Source organism: Acinonyx jubatus, chromosome A2 (assembly GCF_027475565.1).
Source record: "Acinonyx jubatus isolate Ajub_Pintada_27869175 chromosome A2, VMU_Ajub_asm_v1.0, whole genome shotgun sequence".
Classification (NCBI taxonomy): Eukaryota; Metazoa; Chordata; class Mammalia; order Carnivora; family Felidae; genus Acinonyx; species Acinonyx jubatus.
In genome coordinates, this window is record NC_069383.1 from 1,320,330 (window position 1) to 1,339,908 (window position 19,579).

General features: G+C 60.6%; 1 protein-coding gene and 2 long non-coding RNA genes across 9 annotated transcripts in view; 2 read left to right on the forward strand and 1 right to left on the reverse strand.

Annotated features, from left to right (window-relative positions):
- The window catches only part of PTPRN2 (protein tyrosine phosphatase receptor type N2), a 799,963-nt gene extending 796,079 nt beyond the window's left edge, over positions 1–3,884 (forward strand). For all 6 annotated transcript variants that reach the window (XM_053217793.1, XM_053217794.1, XM_053217795.1 and 3 more), the window contains 2 exons: positions 624–697; positions 2,321–3,884. In XM_053217793.1, coding sequence (XP_053073768.1) covers positions 624–697; positions 2,321–2,392 — 146 coding nt within the window. In that variant the 3' untranslated portion in view covers positions 2,393–3,884. The remainder of the gene's footprint in view (positions 1–623; positions 698–2,320) is intronic.
- A 9,938-nt stretch (positions 3,885–13,822) lies between these two features.
- LOC113596746 (uncharacterized) lies at positions 13,823–16,695 on the forward strand. Its single transcript, XR_003417557.2, has 3 exons — positions 13,823–14,043; positions 16,333–16,465; positions 16,556–16,695. It is a non-coding gene; the product is annotated as an uncharacterized LOC113596746 (long non-coding RNA).
- An 848-nt stretch (positions 16,696–17,543) lies between these two features.
- On the reverse strand, positions 17,544–19,148 carry LOC113596744 (uncharacterized). Of its 2 annotated transcripts, none has more exons than XR_008296516.1 (3): positions 18,480–18,721; positions 17,989–18,140; positions 17,544–17,681 (listed from the first exon to the last, which is right to left on the reverse strand). It is a non-coding gene; the product is annotated as an uncharacterized LOC113596744 (long non-coding RNA). The 2 variants fall into 2 exon arrangements; XR_008296517.1 differs by lacking the exon at positions 17,989–18,140 and adding an exon at positions 18,914–19,148 and having other exon boundaries at positions 17,546–17,681; positions 18,480–18,632.
- Positions 19,149–19,579: the final 431 nt, after the last annotated feature.

The window sequence follows — 19,579 nt, forward strand, 5'->3', positions numbered from 1 at the left end:
ATTAAAAAACAACAACAACAATAAGGTCAAAATTTCAAACTCCAATGGTATTATTTCTGTGAAGCCCGGATCACCTGGCTCGAGACAGATGCTGTCTGTGGGGAGGTGCCTCTCCGCGAAAGTCCGGCCAGTGAATACAGCCAGGGCCGTCTCTGCCTCTTCTCACCGTTTGGAACCCTCGCTGGGAGCTCCACATTTAAAAGCCAACATTCAGATGGATGGGATTTATTAGTCTAATCTTTCGTTACGTGAAATAAAAAAGATCCTATGCAATTGAAATTAAAGCTCATATACTTTCTATTTCTAAAACATTCTTTAAAATGCCACACACAAAAATCACACTTTAGTTTCTAATAGTGATGTGGCTGTTGCAAGTATCTTTCTGGGCTTCTGACAGCAATTTTTTAACCCGGCTTTCTTGAATCAATGCTAACGAAAACCGCCTTGCCTTATTTTTCTCCGAGCACCGAAATCGCAGCTGCCTGCCAGGCCTGCTGAGGAATGAGTGTAATCATTTTCAATTGGCCTCTGAGCCCGAAGGGCCTGATGCAGGAGAGTGACCGCGGAGCGCGGCTCATCTCGTGTCTGAACTCAGCCCGATTTGTGTTCGTTGTTTCTTGCAGGCGCTAAGGAGATTGATATCGCCGCGACCCTGGAGCACTTGAGGGACCAGAGACCGGGCATGGTCCAGACAAAGGTACTGTGGGCCAGCCCTCGGGCGTCTTTCCGCGGTTGTTTCCGAGCGAGGGCAGAGGGGAAGGGGACGTCTCCCAGGCAGGTCCCAGGCGGGACAGGGGCCCCTCCCAGGAGGGTCAGTCGGGGTCCCAGCAACCACCCGAATCTCAACAGAAAACGATGCAGGCAGACCTCCAGTGTTTGGAGCCCTCCATGCACCAGAGGCAGGGGAAGCAGAGAACATCACATTTTTATAAAAAGATGTCAATGATAAACCCCAGCACCCTTGCAGGAGAATGTTCTAGATTCACTAAACATTCTGCCAGACTCCCCTGCTTCCGGCCCTCAGAACCACGGCTCTGTTGTGTGGCCGTCAAATGTCCCCCGGGGTGCGCTGGGGTCCTCCAGCGCCTCAGCGTGGCTGATTTGCATACGTACTGAAAAGGCCACGTCTGCAGCAAAAGGCAGAAAGACAGGGCTGCTCCCGAGCTGGAAGTGCGGTGAAGACGACGGTCCGTTCCGTTGGCGCTCGGAGACACCCGTGTCCAGCAGCAGCAGGAGCTCCCACGCCTGTTCCGTGAGAGCACTGAAGTCGCCAAGTACAGAATCTCCTCTTTGCCAAGGTCGTCCTCACTCTCAGAGGCTACGAGCCTCCACCAAAGACCCAAAGTCCGTAAAAGATGCCCTTGCAAAACTGCTTCTTTGCACCCAAGAGGACTTGAAGTTGTAAACGGCACTCATGAAATGGAGGTGGCCCAAGGCCCAGAGGAGTGTGCTCTGTGCCTTGGGGTGACGGTTCCGGGACTGCAGGGAATTTCCCCTGCCTCCTGGGGTCCCGCTGTTTCCCCCAGAAAGTGCCAGAAGTCCCCAAGCCCCTGTTCTGTCTGAATGTTACCGTGCAAATCAAACGTGACACAAGGTCTGAGCTGGGTGGGGGAGAGGCCCTGGGTGGGGGAGAGGCTCTAAATCCCAAGCGCTCTGGGGAGAACCAAGAAGCCACGCGGCCGTAAGACTAGGCTGAACACATTGTGAGCTGGAGGATTTCTTAAAATGCCTCAACAGGGCCACCTGGCTGGTTCTTCATGGCCAAAGTCAACCCCAAGCACTGAGGCAAATGTAGCTTAATTCTCCTACAGAACCACAAACCTATCCTACACGGAACCAGAAGCCTCGTAAAGACTCCCGAACTGCCCCGGCCGTGCCCCCCGCCCCCCAGCGGCACCTGCCCCAGCCGGGGACCTCCACCCAGGTGCCAGCACCATGCACGCTCGGCCCCCGTCCCTCTGTGGCCCCCGGGAATGTGACGAGACCCTCATATGATCAGCATGAAGAGACCTTATCAGTCACAGCACACTTTGTTTTCCTAGGGGTTTTTTTATCTGAAATTCTGAAATTATTTCAGAGCTGCAGAACGCTTGCAGAAATAGAAATTCCCGTGTGCCCTCACTCGGCTCCCCCTGCCAGCACCTTCCGTAAGCACCGTGCGGCGATCGAGGCCAGGAAGCCGAAGCCGGCATCAGGATCCCGCACACCTCTCCTTTCTATGCACATATGCGACCTTTCTGCAGAATAACACCAGAGCTAAGGGCTGGAGTCCAGAGGAGAGCGGCCCCACTCACGGCTTCCCCCGCTTTTGTCCTTCCAGGGCCAGTTCGAGTTTGCGCTGACGGCCGTGGCGGAGGAGGTCAACGCCATCCTCAGGGCCCTCCCGCAGTGAGCCGCGGGGCGGGGGGGCCCCCGGCCGGGAGGCGCCGGCACCCGGAATGACACAACTGCCTGGTCGGTGCAGTTTACCGGTTAAAATGCGCATTTTCGTTCAACCAAATCACAGTAAGGAGAGATCTGTGGAATCATGCGATTACAGGGGGCAATCACTTTATCCGGTTTCACTTTCCTGAAAGAAAACCCTTTTCCTGGAAGCACACATTCACATTCTTAATTGCAAACAGCGTCGTCCTAACGATGCAGCAGGCTTCGCACTCCGCACGGCCTCTGAGGGCTGGCTCGTGACCTGTGAGTCTGGAGGGCGGCCGGCTCTGCAGGGAGGGGGCCCAGACGACGCGGGCAGGGCACCAGGCATGGCAGACACACGTGGCATTTGTCTCTGAGACGCTGCTCACCCAGAGGAGCCACCAGCTTCTTCGGGAGTCAGAGCAACAGTTACTAACATTCAGCAGCTGTGGGGCAAATAATAAGAAAATCGTCACCGAATCTCGGTTCTGTTCCCACCCGGGCTGCTTGACGCCCCCCCCCCCAACTCCAAGGTCCACGGCCCATCTCTACCACCCACCCCCAGGGGCCAGCAGGGGCCTCCAGGGGCAACCGCTTTCCCGCCTGGGGAGCCACACTTTTAATTTCAAAATACGGATTCACACGTCGCAACAGCAGGTGCAGCTGAAGAGCACTCTCCCCCGGGACAGCCGGAATCTGGGAACAGTCTGGCAGGTCCCAAGCTCCCGGTCCCCGAGGAGCGCTCTAGCCCCCCAGCAGGCACCTGTTCCCCCCTCTCAGGGGATGTCCCGGGCCCTGCCGGCATCCGGAGAGCACCTGAGCACCCGTTCCTAGAAGGACTTGCGGGGAGACGGGCATTTTAATCTGTGTGAGCTCATAGCAGCAGGGAGCAAAGTGGCAGTGCTGGCCGCAGGCCCCCCGGTCGTCAGCCCCCCATCGCCTAGGTCGGACCCTCGTGTGACACACACGGGCGTCCAGAGGCGATCCGGGCTTGCCGGAATAGCACTTGACCGTGAGGTCTGCCACCGTCCGCCCCCGGAAACGGGGCTCATCTCGCTGAACTCGGAACGATGGAATCCAAGAAGGGGCGCAGACAGCTCCACACTGTTGGGCTCCATCTAGGATTCGGCGTGAGCGCATCCCCGGGCCCCCCCACGCCCTGCTTCGTGCACACCGCCCTTCCCGTCCCAATGGACACTGCATCCCAGAAACGGTCGCGCTGGGAGAGCGGCCTCTGGCTGGGGAGGAAGACGCCAACACCGTTGTGTCTGTATGTGGTCCCGTCCTGTCGCCCACTGCAGTAGATCTGTGATGTGTTTGCCTGTCCGGAATCTCAATAATGAATAGAAACCAATTTATCTGAATATAGGAAGCATATACCTACTCGTAATTTCTAATTCTTATGTTTCAAGAGAAATCCTCCAGTGCGAGATATATAAATATATTTAACGGTGTCAGATTAAACTTTTGATTTCACATTTGAATGGTCTTTATTTGGGGAGGAGGGCGCCACCTCCCTTGCTCCGGCTCCGGACGTGAGGGCACGCAGGTTGCCGAGAGCAGGCGGGGGCCCTTCCCAGAATTCCACACCAGGTTTGCAGGGCCTGATGTGCACTAAAGACCAGAACATCTGGGAGGGTTCCCTCACAGTGAGGGGCGAGGCGGGCAGGGAGCAGTGAGGGGCGAGGGAAGGCCCCACCTTCCAGGAGGCTCTGAATTCACCCACCGGGGTGCCCACCCCTCCCCCAGTGGCCTCCTGAGACCGTGTCTGGGGTGGTCCTAACGTCACTTGTCAACACTGGGGGCTTCACCGCCAAGTGATTCAGGATGCGTTTTTATGAAATGGTCGCTTGAGACCACGGGTTTTGTTTTTGTTTTTTTTTAATGAAAACCGTTAGATGTAATCTCACAGAAAGAAAACGAAAGTGCCACCTTCCGCATGCAATTCTAGAACCTGATTAAATTCGGGAAACACACAACGGCTCGTAACAGTGACACAGTAAATCTCCGTGTGTTGGAACTCTGTTCATCACGCTCCCTTGGAAATACACACGCGTGTGCTCACACACACACCTTCTGGTAAAGTCCTGGGAATGTGAGGGTTCTGGGGTTCCAGCCCGGCCCCTCCTGCCATGCTCCGTGCTGCCCTCACCCCGCCCTCACCCCCCCCCCCCCCAGGGCCAGCTGCAACCGCCCTTACTCGGACCCACTTAGCCCCGACCTCAGGTGGCTGGGACAGGTCAGGGCTGAGACACTTTTGCATCTTCCTCTGAAGCCCCCAGGGTCACGGAGACCAGCACAGCCCTGTCCACTGACACCGAGTCCGCCTGCCACCGTGCCTGTCCTCGGCCGAGGCCCCAGAGCCCCGAGCACAGCGCCCGGGCATCGGGGCAGGGGTATCGGCCTCCTGTGTCCCAGGTGGACGCGCGGGTCCCAGTGCTGCGCCCCAAACCAGGCCCGCCTACACCAGCTGGGGCCCAAGGTTTGGGTAGTGCGAACAGGGCCCACAGAGGAGGCTGTGTTTTTCCCAGACCGTTACCTCCATACTTGTAAAGGGCTGGTTAGCGTGCCCTCCGCTCTGTCAGCTGGCTCGCTCACTCTCCCTCTGCTGTTCCCTCCATGGAGAAATGACCGCGATATTATCCGTGGTCTGTGTTGTGTGCTTTATTAACCAAGTAGAACGCTAATAAAACCTTCCTAATTAGTGGAATAGGCATTAATTCAAAGATGCTTATTGGAATAGAAAATGAGAATTTGATTATACCTCTGTTCCTAAACCGTGGCCGGTTTCCTTCTATTCAGGGTATGTGTTCAGGAACTGGCCTTAGCTGCTTCTTAGACAAGTGCTGAATGTCGCTTGCTTTTTACAGTGGCTGTAGGTGGGAAAGAGTGTCCTTGTCTTTCTGGACCAGGGGTCAGCATCTCCCAGCCTGGTGCTCAGGCCCGGGGAGGGACGAGTGGCCCAGTGCCCCGGGCTGGGCAGGGGTAGACAAGGGCAACGGGTCCCCAGCCCTTCAGAGTGTTCAGTGCGGCCCAGGTGCTTCCCCACACAGCCACTCACAAGCACCATCCCCACTCGGGGAGAACCTGCTTGCGTCCAGCCGCGGTAGGTTTGGGGAACAGCCGGGTACAGTGGGCTGGGCTGGGCCGCGGACGCTGCAGGGCTCAGCAGATCTGTGGAGACACTCCGCCGCATGGAAGCTTCCAGAATCCATCCTGCACCTGCTCCAGGGACGCTGAGGGCTCCCGGGGTTGCTTCTGGCTCTGAAAGCAGCCCGGGTCTCAGGCAGGAGGGGGTGGGCTCTCAGGATAAAGGAGACAGAAGGCAGGAAGGAGCCCCCAGCTCTGCTAGCCCATCTGAAATGTCACTTTCAAGGCCCTCACCTCCCTCTTCCCACTCTCCACCCTGCTCTCGCTGTCTCTCAGTCTCTCTGTCTCTTCTCCCTCCTGGGGCGTCTACTTTGAAGGAACAACTTACACGTGTCTTCTGGTTTGGATTTTTTAAAAAGTAGACCCACGAGTGCGGGGCTGTCCTGCTGTTTTAGGACCGCATGCTCCCTGTGGGGTGGGGGCCGTCGAAGGGGTCAAGAGACGATGCAGACTGTGTCTGTGGCCCGCGTGACAGGTGCCGCGGGCCTGGCTGACCCCCCCGTAGGGCACTGAACCCCGAGGCTGGCTCACGCCAGGCCCCCCAGGAGCCAGAGCCCCCTCCGCGGCTGACCACATCCCATCAGGGGTCCAAGTGGGTGCAGAGGCCCAACTGGGGCCGCTCTGGGGGGCTGCCTGTGGGGCTGGGGCCTCGGGGAAAACAGCCATGCTGCCCTCCCTCACGTGCCCGCAGTAGTGGCCTGAGAGCCACAAGCTGCCACCATCTGCATCACACCTGACCCAGGCGCCACAACAAACACGCGTGTGTTACTACATGTGGTCATGCATGCACACACACACCCCTGTATGCTCGCTCACAGGTGCACGGGGGGCAGGACTTCCTGGGATGACAAATATCCGGAATCTAGAGACCAATTGATCCCTTTGCTTTAAAATCCATCTTAAGCAGGTGACACTGAGCACCACCCAGGGATGCCTCTCCAGGGGCTCCAGTCCCAAAGCCTCCCCGAGGATCCAGGGCCGTCCGCCCGCCCGGCCATGGGGTTTTCCTGAGAGGGATCCTGCTCCTCGGGTGCCGACCATCCCCAAGGCCAATGGCACCCAGCCCGAGACCCGGCCGAAGGTCAGGCCTACTCCCCCATCTGCAGAGGGACACCTGTGAGCGCCCTGCTCCTGTGGAGCCCAAGGCTAGAGAGACAGAGCCTGTGGCCCCACAAGGCCCAGCCGTCCCCTTGCAAACAGCCCAGCTCCCGGTTCAGATCTGAACCACCCTCTCGTGTCTCTGTCATGTCCTGACACAATTATAATCACAGCACAGGAATGACTTGATTGATCAGGTCTCTGGAAACAGCTCTCCCTTCCTCGGGCGCTGTTTGGTCAGCCCCCAGCCCCCAAACCGGCTTCTTGGTGAACGTGGCCACGATCCTGAGGCTTGCTTTCCTTGCCCTCCTGCGCACCACACCAGGGCACACGGCCATCGCCGTCCACTTGTGGGGGACCCCAGGGCAAGGCCACAGCCTCTGTGTCCTCCCCGCAGCCCCTCTGTCTCCACATCCAGGTTGGGGCAGGGGAGCGGCTGAGCGGCACCTTCCCGCAGCGTCCACAGGGGCCCAGCCACACCCCCGGCCCCGCATTCAGCCCGTGATGCTCACCCTCTCTGCCTCAGCTTCCCCGTCTGTAAAATGGGCTCCACACTCGACTTTGGGGCGAGAACCACACAGAGGCCCGGGTCGGGTGGATGCCAGCCCCACTGTACCCAGCCGTTTCTCATCCAGCATCGTGGCTGAGGGCCCTGCGCTCTGCGGAAGGCCCCTGTCAACGACACTTGGGATCCACCCAGGCTCTGAGCAAGTTAAGAAATCCACCAAAGGGGGCAGGACGCCTGGGTGGCTCAGCTGGTTAGGCGCCAACTTCCGCTCCGGTCGGGATCTCACCGTTCGTGAGCTGTTCCAGACCCACGTGGGGCTCCGCGCTGACAGCTCAGAGCCGGCTTCAGATTCTGTGTCTCCCTCTCTCTCTCTCTCTGCCCCTCCCCTGCTCACACTGTCTCTCAAAAATAAAATAAACATAAAAAATTAAAAGAAGCAGAAGAAAAGAAATCAATCAAAGGCAAAGGCGGGAGCCAAAATTTGGCCTTGAAGGAGGATGGGGCTAGGGCGGGATACTGAGCTCCAGGAGCCCCGCCCACCACTCCGTACCCCGCCCGCCGCACCGCGAAGACCCCGCCCACCATTCCGTGAGGCCCCGCCTACCGCACCGCCCCGGCCGGCCACGCCCACCACGCCTCCCGACTCGCCCCGGTCGCGCGGGCCTCTGTGACCCTCCGCCCGCCTCGACTTGGGTTTATCGACTCCGCAGACTGCTCACTCCTGCCTCCGTGTGCCTCACACGTTCTCCTTTTCTCTCCCTTTTCTTCTCCAACCGGAAAGGTCAGACCCTGAGCAGTCAGCCCGCCGGGCTCGCCGATAAAACCCGGCGTGGAGCTCCGCCCGCCCCCCACCCCCCACCCCCCGCCCCCACCCCAGCAGGCTCCCCAGGCTCGGGGCGCCCACCCGGCACCGGCCGTGACCGCCCGGGTGGAGCACCGCGGAGCGTGCGCTGTCGGGGACAGGGGGCTCCCTCACGGACGGGGACGGGGACGCCCCCGCGGGCTGTGGTCGTTTCCCGGAGGAACCCGAAGAGAGCAACGGGGTTCACCCAGAGGCAGGGGCTGCCGACGGCGCGGCTCCGCCCCGCAGGGGCCGGAGAGGCGGGCGCGCACCCTCTGCCCTGCGTGCTCGACCCCCGACACCGGGACCGGCCGAGGGCGGGGTCGGCGGGGTGGGCGGGGGGGGCGGGGGTGTGAGCAGTCAAGGCCACCTTTCCACGAAGGCCCTGAGGACGGGGCTCCGCACCCACCGCACCGCGCATAGACCCACACCCCCCACATGCCACACACCCCCACGCACACACCCACACGCACACAGACACCCCCACCGCACCCCGCATAGACCCACACCCCCCACATGCCACACACCCCCCACGTACACACCCTGTGTAGACCCACACACCCCACGCACACACCCACGCACACACAGACACCCCCACACGCACCCGGCACCCCGCATAGACCCACACACACCCCACACCCGGCACCCACATCCCACACACCCCCACACAGACACACACCCCACACAGGGCACGCGTGATGGCACCGTCGTCCCTGCCAGGCGGGTCACCTCAGCCAGCGGGGCCCAGCAGCTCTGGTGCCGCCCCAGTCTTGCCTTGGAGGCCCCCACGGCGGCTGACACCTCGCTCCACGGTGTCCCTGTAACTACGTCTCCTAAGTTCAAAGGTGCGTTATTATCGGAAAACACGATCACGGAGAAACCATGAAAATCTCAAGAGTGAGCAAGGAACCAGGTTGTTTTGATAAACCCCCAAATTCCGAGATCAGGATCACACGGGACGCGGTGGAAGGCACGGGAGCCCTGACCCCTCCGTGGCTCCAGGGGTTCAGCAACCAGGTCCGGGGTGTGGGACGGGAGGGGACGCAGGGTGCCGGGTGCCTGGCCTGCCGTGAGCCTGTTCTGCAGGCTGCCAGAGGGGCCGAGACCCCCCACCCCCACCCCAGGGGCTCCCAGGACCAGGGGGGGAGAGGAGGGGGGGAGGACCGCGCGGAAGGTGGGGGGGCGGTGGGCACAGCGGGGCAGCAGACAAGGAGGGTGCTTGTGCGCATCCGCGCGTCTGTGTGTGCGTGCACGTGAGAGGGCAGCGGGAGAGGCGGGGCAGAGAGGTCCCCTCCCAGGCCCCGGGGCGGGCAGGGCAGGAGGGTGGAGGTGCCAGCTCTTTCCCTGACCGGCGTGGGAACACCGCCTCACAGAGCCGAGCGCAGTGAGGGGCGGAGGAGGTGGGATTGGCCCCGGCGCTCTGTACCCCCAGACGGTGCTCAGAGCGAGCCCAGCCTCGGTGCTAGCTGTGCCCGGAGAGGACTTGCCCATGGTGTTCAAAGTCTCAGGACCCCCCGAGGAGGAGGCGTCTGAGGCCAGGGCACTTGGGGCATCAGGATCTCTCTACTCACAGCAGCTGCTAACCCTGCAGCGTCCTGCATGGGGCCCACAAGGCCAGGGCTGGATTTCAGCCCCAACTTGTCCCCTCAACCAGAGGCCCTTGTGCAGTGTACGACACGTACAACTGGACTCAAGTGGGAAGAACAGAGGCTGCCGGGCCTGAATATGAGGCTGAACAGCCCTGAATAGGCACGAGGATGTGGCCGGGCGGTGCGGGCACCAAGACTCACCATCTACCCAAGCTTGGGGCCACTGGGGGGCCCTGTCCAGCTGTAAGGCCACGAGGAGGTTTGGGCTCAAGGCCTACTGGGTCAGGGTCTCCTTGGGGGGTGGGGGGTGGGAATCTGGGTTAACAGGCCCCCCGGGGGAGCGTGGGGGTCCGCGACTCCGGGGGACACTTAACCTAGGGCTCCACGAGCGCGGCCAGGAGGCTGTCCGGGCACAAGTCCTCCGCTCTGCTCTGATCCTTCTCTGACGCGCTGCCCTGTGTTCCTCTTTGTGAAGCGCTTCAGATCCCGTCTTGCGACAAGATTAAAGGCAGAAATAACTGCTTTGAAGCACCAACCACGTCCACTGAGAACGTGGGCTCCAGGGACCATGTGACTCCCAGTGCCTGCTCCACCGTCCAAATGTGACTTCCTCACCCAGACTTTGCATCCAGTCCCGTCCCCAAACCCAAACCCCTAGGGGCTGATAATCAGATGGTAGGCGTCGGACGGGTGTGGTTTGAGTCCTGGTTGCACAGCCCGCGGGAGCCACCCCGGGCCGTCCAGCCGGTCCCCTCCTCCGCAAGGCCTCCTGGACTGCAAACTCCCCCCCACAAGCCACTCGCGTGCTCAGGGCCCCAAACGTCCGGAGGCCCTCCCCCCACCTTCCCCTTTCCTCAGGCTCACAGACGCTCCCCCCCCCCCAGAGCCCAGCCCCCCACAAGTTCAAGCTGCCGCCTCTGGCCCGGGCTATCGTGCACGTCTTTCTCTGCTCCCCAGTCAGCAGCCAGGGTGGCCCCATTAAACCCTGTCACCTGTGCCCCGCCCTTTCTTTCCCAAACAAGCTCACCCCTGCAGCGGAGGTGGACAAGGCGGATCCGGCCTGCTGTGGGGGAGCCGCGGCGCCCAGAGCTGGAACTGGAGGGGACTGGGTGGGGCGTGCACAACTGGGGTGCGTGCCAGGTGCCTGTGGGGGAGGGGGGCCCGGGGGGGTGGGGCTGGAGCCTTGCAGGGGGTGCCCAGCAAAGGGTGCGAGGGCCTGAGTGAACTTGTACCTGAGTCCCGCACACTCCCCGCGCTGCCCCCCCTGCTGTCGGCCCCAGAACTACGGGGAAGCAAGGCCTCACCCCTGACCGTCCCTGCAGCCCCCGCCTCTGTGCTCTGACCGGACAGCAATGTGACTCAGACACGAGGGTGGCCTGTCTCCCTCCGACATGGGTCACTTGAAGGACTTTACACAGATCCTTCTAAATTGGCACTGGTCACCATTAGACACACACACACACACACACACACACACACAAATCGTTGCTCTGTAAATACAACTAACAAAATTAGATACATTTTTAAACCTTAATTTTGTTCTTGAGAAACGGCACAAAGATGTGATTTCTGTTTCCTCACGTTGAGACACAGGTTCTCCGGACATGCGGACGTCTGTGGCCACGCTGGGGACTGCCTCTCACACGCTAGGCTCATAAGCACCTTCGTTAGGACGAGGCGGGCTCGTCCCTCGTGGGGAGTAAATGCCCGGGACCTCGCTGGAGCCGCCCTCCCCTCCCCTTCCCTTCCCTCCTCCTCCCCTTCTCCCCCACCAAGCACCGTGGTCAACATCCCCCGCTGTGTGACAAACACCCCAGGCTCGGTGGCTTCAGGCAACCACCTTTCCGCGCTGGCTGGACTCAACCACAGGCGTAACGTGGGGTCCGTCGCGGGGCCGCGGCCGTACGGAGGCAAGGCCGGGACACGCGGGACGGGCTTGGCCTCCTGTCCAGTGCTGGCCGGGACGGCGGGCCCGCGGGGGCCCTGGCTGCGTGTCTCTGAGCCTCTCCCCTGCCCCACTAGCCTGAGCGGCTGCGCCTGCACATCCGGCTCGGGCAGACGGCCTTCCTAAAGGAGAGAAGGAAAGCCGGCCCGTTCCCAGTAGTCCGGACCGGGCGGCCGAGCGTCCGTCCTGCCACGTTCTGCCGGCCGGAGCCGAGGGCCGTGGACGCAGGCCTGTCTCCCCGCACCTATGCCTCCTCGGGGAGGGACCACGGGCTCACTGCACAGGGCAGCTGGCACTAGCCTCAGCAGAGGACATGCGTGGGCCCCGGCTGGCGTGCGGGTGGCCCTCTGTGTGACCGTCCCCCCCCCCGGACTTCACGCCCGGGAAGGCCAGCTCACGGTCGTGTGGACCCCGGCCCGCTGCCCTCCTGCGAGGAAGAGTCCAGGGACGTGTCTGCAGCCGGCGGGCAGCTGACGCGAGGAGAGAAGCAGAGAAGCAGGTGCGAGGTCACAGCGAGACGCCCCGGGGCCGGCACGTGGGGGGCAGCCACCACTGGGAGCCCCTGGGCTGGTTTGGAAGCGGGCGGGGGTGTCATCCAGGGACCCAGCCCGCCGGAGACCAGGCGCCCCCGCCCCCCGCCTCCCGCCGCGGGTCCTGGGCTGTGAGGCGATGGGAACTTCGCTTCGCCCCGGCCGACCTGACCACGGCACTCGGGGACACGGCAAGGACACTGCCTCTCAGTCTCGGGCTGGCCTGGCTCTCCCAGGCACCCCCTCCACCCCGGGCACCTACCTTTCCTGCCTGATACCCCCATTTAGCATCAGACCTGCCCCAGCCCCGATCCCGAGTCCTCCCAGGAGGCCCCTCCCCACAGGGGACAGTGAGGACGCCCGCCCCAAGCCCCAGCTCAACGGAGCCCACTGTGGGGCCGCCCGTGCTGCTCTCGGCCTGCCTTCCGGGGTTTATGTCGCAGGCCTGGGCCCGGCCCCCTCTGGTCCGTGTGGCTGTCGGGAGTCCCAGGACCTGGATCCTCGAACGCCGCGATCGGGGCCCCTCAGAAGCGCTGCTGGGACGACCACTCAGGCCCACCCCCGCCACCCCCGGCGGGCGCCCAGGACACAACACAGGCCTTCCAGGGGCAGCACCAAAGCTCGTGTGCCCGAAACTCAGCGGCCCCTTCTGGCGGTCCCTTTATGTAGAGCTTGAGTGATGATGATGGTTCCCTCTCTGTCTCTCTGTCTGTCCGTCCCTCCTGTCTCTCTGTGGATGTCTGTCTCTGTCTGTCTCTGTCTCTCTGTAGATCTCTGTCTCTGTATCTCTGCCTATGTCTGTCTCTCTGTATCTGTCTCTGTCTCTGCATCTCTGCTTGTGTCTATCTCACAGTATCTCTGTCTCTCTGTCTCTATCTCTGCCTGTCTCTATCTGTCTCTGCTTCTGTATCTTTGTCTCTGTCTCTGTTTCTGTCTATCTCTGTCTCTCTTTAACTCTCTCTCTTTGTCTCTCTGTGTCTCTTTGCCTGTTTCTGTCTCTGTCTCTGTCTCTCCCTGTCTCCCTCTCTCTGTCTCTGTCTCTCTTTAACTGTCCCTCCTTGTCTCTGTCCCTCTGTCTCTGTCTCTCTGTCTTTCTTTGTCTCTGTCTCTCTCTTTACCTCTGTCTCCCACACACACGTTCCTTGTTTTCCCCTAGGAAGTTACAGCCCATCTCGTGCCTTCGGGACCCCCAGCCTCCACCCTGCGGGGCGCCCCAGCCCTAAAAGGCCCGGAGACGCAGTGACTCCCACGCGGGGAGGTGGTCTGTCCAGCAGAGTCACTCGGGAGCAAGTTCTCCTTTTATGTGGAAGCGGGAGGGTGAACTTTCGGGTTGGGAGCGAAAGCTGCCTTGCGTAAGCGCTCGATTTAGAACCGTTTGCTGAAATTAAGCCTTTGTTCACTGGACGTTTTTAGACTAATTTTCAACTCCTGCCAGATGATAAGTAATCTGTTTTATTAGGAAAAATAAAACTTGTCATATTTGTGCAGGGGTTAAGTCAGACTTCGCCGCGGTGTCACCGGCTCTCCTGTGTGTGGACGCAGCCGCCACGCCGGCCCCCTGGACCCGCCCGGGCCCCTCACAGCCCGTGGAGGCGCCTGCAAGGGTGGGCCGTGAGGGGCCCGGGCTCTACTCCCGGAGCACACAGCCGCCGCCGTGTGCGACAGCCCCAGGCCAGGCAGCCGTGTGGACGACAGCCCCGACTTCAGCCCCGAGACGGGTGGGGGAGGAGCACGGAGCCAACAGTCGTGAGCGTTCACCCGCCCTCTGCTCCTCACGCCCAAGTTCGCTGGACCCTCGCGACTGTCCCCAGGGCAGGTGTGGTTATTACCGACCTGCTACCGAGCGGGACACTGAGGCACAGAGGGATGGGCCTGGCCAAGATCCCACGGCCATTTGCTGGGGACAGGTGTCCGGGCCACCCGCTCCAAACACCTGCCTACTCCCAGGCGGCCCGACAGGAAGTGTTGGACGAAAGGTAAGTCCCAGGACCGGAAGGGCACATGGGGCCCCGACCCGGGAGTGAGGTTGGATGAGACCTCCCAGAAGAGGTTACGGCCCGGCCCGGGACGCCGCGCTCTGCCGCCCCCGAAGCAGAGGTCGCCGTGGAAGGCCACCAGGGTCACCGCCTGCCGGAACGCACAAGCCGGACGCAGCCGGGCCCGGGCAGACGTGCCTCGCGGCCTCAACCAACAAGAGGCCAGCAGAATGTCCCTGGTGCGTCAGCCCGGGGGAGCTGTCTGGGCACGGGGACCCCTGCCTGCCCTCTCCCTCCGCCTCCGCCCGCCTGGGAGCCCCCGTAGGGCGCTGCGCCGGGCCCTCGCCGTCTCTCACTACCAGGCGCCTCCAGGTGAGCCCGGGCCCGGCCTCCAGGATTCTAGCCGGCGCTGGACGTCGCGGAAGGACACGCTGTCCCCACGGCGCCTCCCCCCCCCCCCTCCAAGGGACCGTGCAGCCACCACGCTATCACGATCGTTGTGGAGTCTGGCACGGTGGCGGGTTCGTTCTGAGCTATTGAGCCTGCACGTCCACGGCCGGGGTCGCACCTTCACGGGACAAGAGTCCCAGAGGAAGAGGAGGGAGAATGGGGCAAGAATACTCGAACAAGTAACACTCAAAAAAGTCCCGAGTTTAAGGAAAGACCTGATTGTATAGTTTGAAGAAACCGACAAGCCCCGAACAGAAAAAATACGAAGAAAAACGTGGCTCGGTGTGTAACAAACTGCCAGAAAATCTCGACCACATCTAGTGAAAAGAACCCGCTGTATAGAGGGACACAACAACCCCGCACTGCTCCTCTGCCGTGGCCCTGGCCGACCTGGTGGGAGACCCAGGGGAGCTCGCTCGCCTCTAGGGCCAGGCCTGGGACAGCTTACAGGGCCTCTGCCACTTTCTAGAAGCCAGAGGCCAGTCACGGCCCAGCCAAACTCCAGGCGAGGCAGGAGGCCTCGATAGTCCCCCGTGGTGAGCTCAGCTGAGGAAAGGAGACTCCTCTCTCCCCGCCTCTTGTGATCTGACCTTGGTGCTTCAGGAAAGCGCCCATCTAGACAGTTTCTTGCCATTTACTTTTTCTTTTCCTCTTTGAAAATTAAAAACTTGATAGTTGCTGAGAAACCTAAGAATAGAGTTAATGATATATTTATACAAAACAAAGTTAAGCCATAAATCGGAAGGTGCAACCAGAGATATTAAGGAACCAGCACCCTTCACCTCGAAAGCCCCTGAAGGGTTCAGACTTCCCCCTCAGAACTGCCACGCCTTTCGCCCCACAAACCCTGCAATCGAACATCCTTCGTTTTCACCAGCGGGGCTCCAAATCACTTCTAAAGATCTTAATCTGTGCGATTGTATTCTGTTTTGTCTAATTGCTATTTCAGCAGTACTGTTTTCTATTCTACTGCTAAAGGTTTTTGCAAACCGGCCTGGGAATCTCAACACCATTGATGACTGTGGAAAATACATTCTAAATTTCAAATAGCGCTTCCTACCTGGGAATAAGGCACCATCTACATTTTTAATTTTTTTTCTCAAATTATTTAAACTAAATAAATTCAAATTCAAGCTATTTAAACTAACACAGAAACACAAAACACACAGTTTGTCCGCTTCTCTAACCCCCACCCCCTGCCTCTTACAACCACCAATCTGTTCTCTGTATCTGTGAGCTTGGTTTTTGCGGGACGGTTTTGATTCCACGTGTAGGAGAGATCACACAGTATTTGTTTCTCTGACGTATTTTACTGAGCATAATGCCCTCAAGGTCTCTCCATGTTGTAAATGGCAAGATTCCATTCTTTATATGGCTAATAGATCGTCTTGTATATATCCTCATCCATCAGTGGATACTGAGGTCGTTTCCATATCTCGGCTGCTGTGAATAATGTGGCAGTGAACATGGCCGTGCGGATATCTCTTCAAGATACTGATTTCAAAAAAATTTTAATGTTTATTTTTGAGAGAGAGAGAGCAAGAACGCAAGTGGGGGAGGAGCTGAGAGAGAGGGAGACACAGAATCTGAAGCAGGCTCCAGGCTCCGAGCTGTCGGCACAGAGCCTGACAGGGGGCTCAAACCCACGAACCGTGAGATCATGACCTCAGCCGAAGTCGGACGCTTAACCGACTGAGCCACCCAGGCGCCCTTCTCATGGGTTTTTCTATAGGGCCTTCAGAGTCCTCTCCATAGGGCATCATGGCATCTGGAAATAGCGACAGTCTTGCCCTGCCTTTCCATTTCAGTGCCCTTCTCTTTCTTGCCCAATTGTTCCAGAAGGACCTCCAGTTGACTAGAAGTGGTGAGTCTGGGCGTCTCGGCCTTGTTTCCGATCCTAGAGGACAGCTTCCAGCTTCTCACCGTCGAAGACGATGCTAGCTGTGGGGTGTCATATACGGCCTTTATTAGGGTGAGCTATGTTCCCTCCATACCTGCTTCCTTGAGACTTCTTTCACAAATGGATGTTGAATTTTATCAGATGCTTTTTCTGCATCTGCAGGTGTTCTCGTGATTTTTGTCCTTCACCTGGTCAACGCGGTGAATCCCGTTGGTGGCTACGTGGCTGTCGAACTATCCTTGCATCCCTGGAATAAACCCCGCTCGGCCGCAGTGAGTGGTCGTGTGGACTGTTGAATCTGGTTTGCTAATCTCTTGTTGAGGATTTTTGCCTCTGTGTTCACAAGGATGTAGCCCCGGAAGCACCGTCTGCGTTTTAATTCTTTGGAAACGCATACTCCATGAATGATAGACATTAAGAGCTCGCAGTTACCCAAAATGCCCGTTTAACCAAAGACGCCCACTCCCCAACCATCTCACTCAGTGGGAGCTACTGTTGCAAAGGGATCGATCCCCCGGAAGGCTCAGGGATGTGCTTCCAGCAACGACGGCACAGTGGTGGTTTAGGACATGCCTCTAATCCCCCAACAATCCTATGCAGGGTCAGCCCCTTCTCGAGTCATGGCTCGGCAGCAAACCACATCAGTTAACAAATGGACGAAATACGTGGAATCTCTGATCATCTGTAAGGCACCGGACCGATGTGAGGGCTGTTAATAATGAGAACAAACGTGCCGCTGTTCCTGTAGTTCAGCCCTGAACGCACGGCGATCCACGCGCCAATTTTCCAGAGTAGGAGGAAGGTGTGGCGGCTTGAAATGGAACTCGAGGTGTAGCGTTGCCGGGTGCCCTCCAGTCACCTCAGCAAACAGCTGGCCTCCACATGGCTTACAAAAGACGGACCCCAGGAGATGGGAGAAGTGGAAGAGTGGCTTCCCCGGCGGGAACGTCCGTCTATCACTGTCTACACCATTTCCCGCATCCTGATCCTGAGGGTCAGTGTGCAGAGCGATTGTGCTCGAGCTGGCTCTGCTGCTGTCACCTTCTTGTCACCTTCAAGTGACAGTCTGCTGGAAGGACGCGCCAGGAGCAGCCCTGCAGAGCACTGGACGCAGGGCAGGGCGCCCGGTGCAGAGGTGAGTCGGAGAGGGGGAGGAAATGGGGATGAGCCAGCAGGGGGGAGGCAGCAAATGGGGCTGAGAGAAAGCAGAAGTCTGCGGTTGCAGAGCAGGGCTCGGTGGAGACCCTTCCAGAGCTGCGTTGGGACAGGAGAGGCAGGTGGCCCATATCTGTTGATGGAAAAGGATGATGAGGTGAGAGAATGTTAGCTCTGGGAGATGTTTCCCAGGCCGTGTATGCCCACCCCTCCCTCTGCCAACATGCGTGTGCACACACATACACACACGTACACACACGCACACATGCACACGACTGTATACACATGGTGCACCTACCCGTGTACACACACCCACACATGCACACACACCTGTGCACAGATGAAAACGTCAGGACCCAAAGGGGCTACGTGACTTTCCTAGGTGACATCTGGGAAAGGGGAGAAAATGTCACCCAGAAATGTACTAGAATCCTGCCTACCTGAGCTACACTCACGCTACACGCCTTGACCGAGGGCTTGTCACTTGGCCTCAGACCCCACTTCCCAAAGGGCAGCTCACTGGGTAGAGCGCTGGTCAGCCCGGGCCTCGCTCGGACAGAAGGGCGCTGGGCAGTGAGTCTCCAAGCGAACCCTGCGCGCAAGCAGCCAGTGCCAGGGGCCCGTGGGAACTGCCACGCCTCCCGGACACCAGCCCGCCTGGCTCGCCGCCCCCCCCCCCCCCCCGACTCAGCAGGCACCATGCGGGCCACCAAACACACAAGGAGGCCCGTCCGGGACTGCGTGGTCCTCACTGGGGCTCCTGGCGCTCCCAGTTCACTCCCACTTTATGGATGAGAACATTCACCTTTTCCCGGGGTCACCGCGTAGCAAAGCCCCCACGGGGCTCCGGTGTGTCCCCGAGGAAGCTGGCTCAGCCGCGGGCCCCTCGCCGCCCGTGGCTGGAGGCTCGTTTCCCAGGCGCGCCCCTCACCCCGAAGGGAAGCTGGGGAGGCTGGCTGCGCTCCCTCGCGCCGTGGGGTTGGGCCGCACCCTCTGCGTCACAATCAGTCCCCTCTGTGCGCCCTGCCCGGTGCCCGGGGGCAGGTACTTGTATCCAGGTCTGTGCTCTTTTCTTCCGGACTTTCTTTCGGACGGAACCGAGGGTGTGTTTCACTCACTCACAGCTCGCGGAGCGCGATCCCATTCTGGCCAGGGTCGGAACTCCGTGCCTTGGGGGGGGGGGGGGGGGGGGGGCAACGCCTGTGCCCTCTACCGTCCCCGGAAATGGACATCTAAGGGTGACGTGTGTGCCGACGCCGCACAGGATGCGCCCCCGTCGTGTCCGCCCCCTCGGGCGCCCCCACGGGATTGTGACGGTCCTCTCCAGCCCAGCGCCCCCACCATTGTCTCACTGCTGTGCCTCACACCTGGGGGCCGCCGAGCTGGGCGGGGGCGGCTTCTCCTCCAACCCGGGCAGGGGCTCCGGGGCGGTGGGTTTTCGGTGGGTGGCCGCCCACCTTTCCTAATTCTACGGGCTGAGATGCATGCTGGCGCCCGGCTGTGGGTGTCCCCACGGCACAGGTAGCCGAGCAGGGACCCGCCCCCTGCGGTTTGCGGTGGCCGGGAGCGGGGCTGGGGGCGCAGGGGGCCAGGGGCGGGGGCTGGGGCGCGGGGGAGGGGCGGGGGGCTAGGGGCGGGAGCAGGGGACAGGGACGCGGCCTAGGGCTGCACCTGTCTCAGGCGCGGGCAGGTGCGGAGGCAGCCCCGCCGGGTGGGAGGGGTGGCCGGGCGGGGGGGCGGAGGGGAGCTCCGGACGCGGAGCCGCCAGCATGCCTGGGGCCGGGAGGACTGCCACCCCCCGCCCGCCCCGCGCCCGGGGGTGGGGCGGGGAGGGGGCTCAGCCATCCGCCCCCATTCACAAAGTCAGGCTCGCGGCACCCCGGCCCGCCGGGCCCTGCGCCTGCGCGTTCCCGCCCGCGTGTCTCCCGCTCTGGGTCCGGAGCGCATGCGCGGCCGAGGGCGGGTCTTCCCCCTCCCTCCCAGCGCCCCGCGAAAGCTCTCACCTCCCCCACGTCAAAGAACAAAGAACGT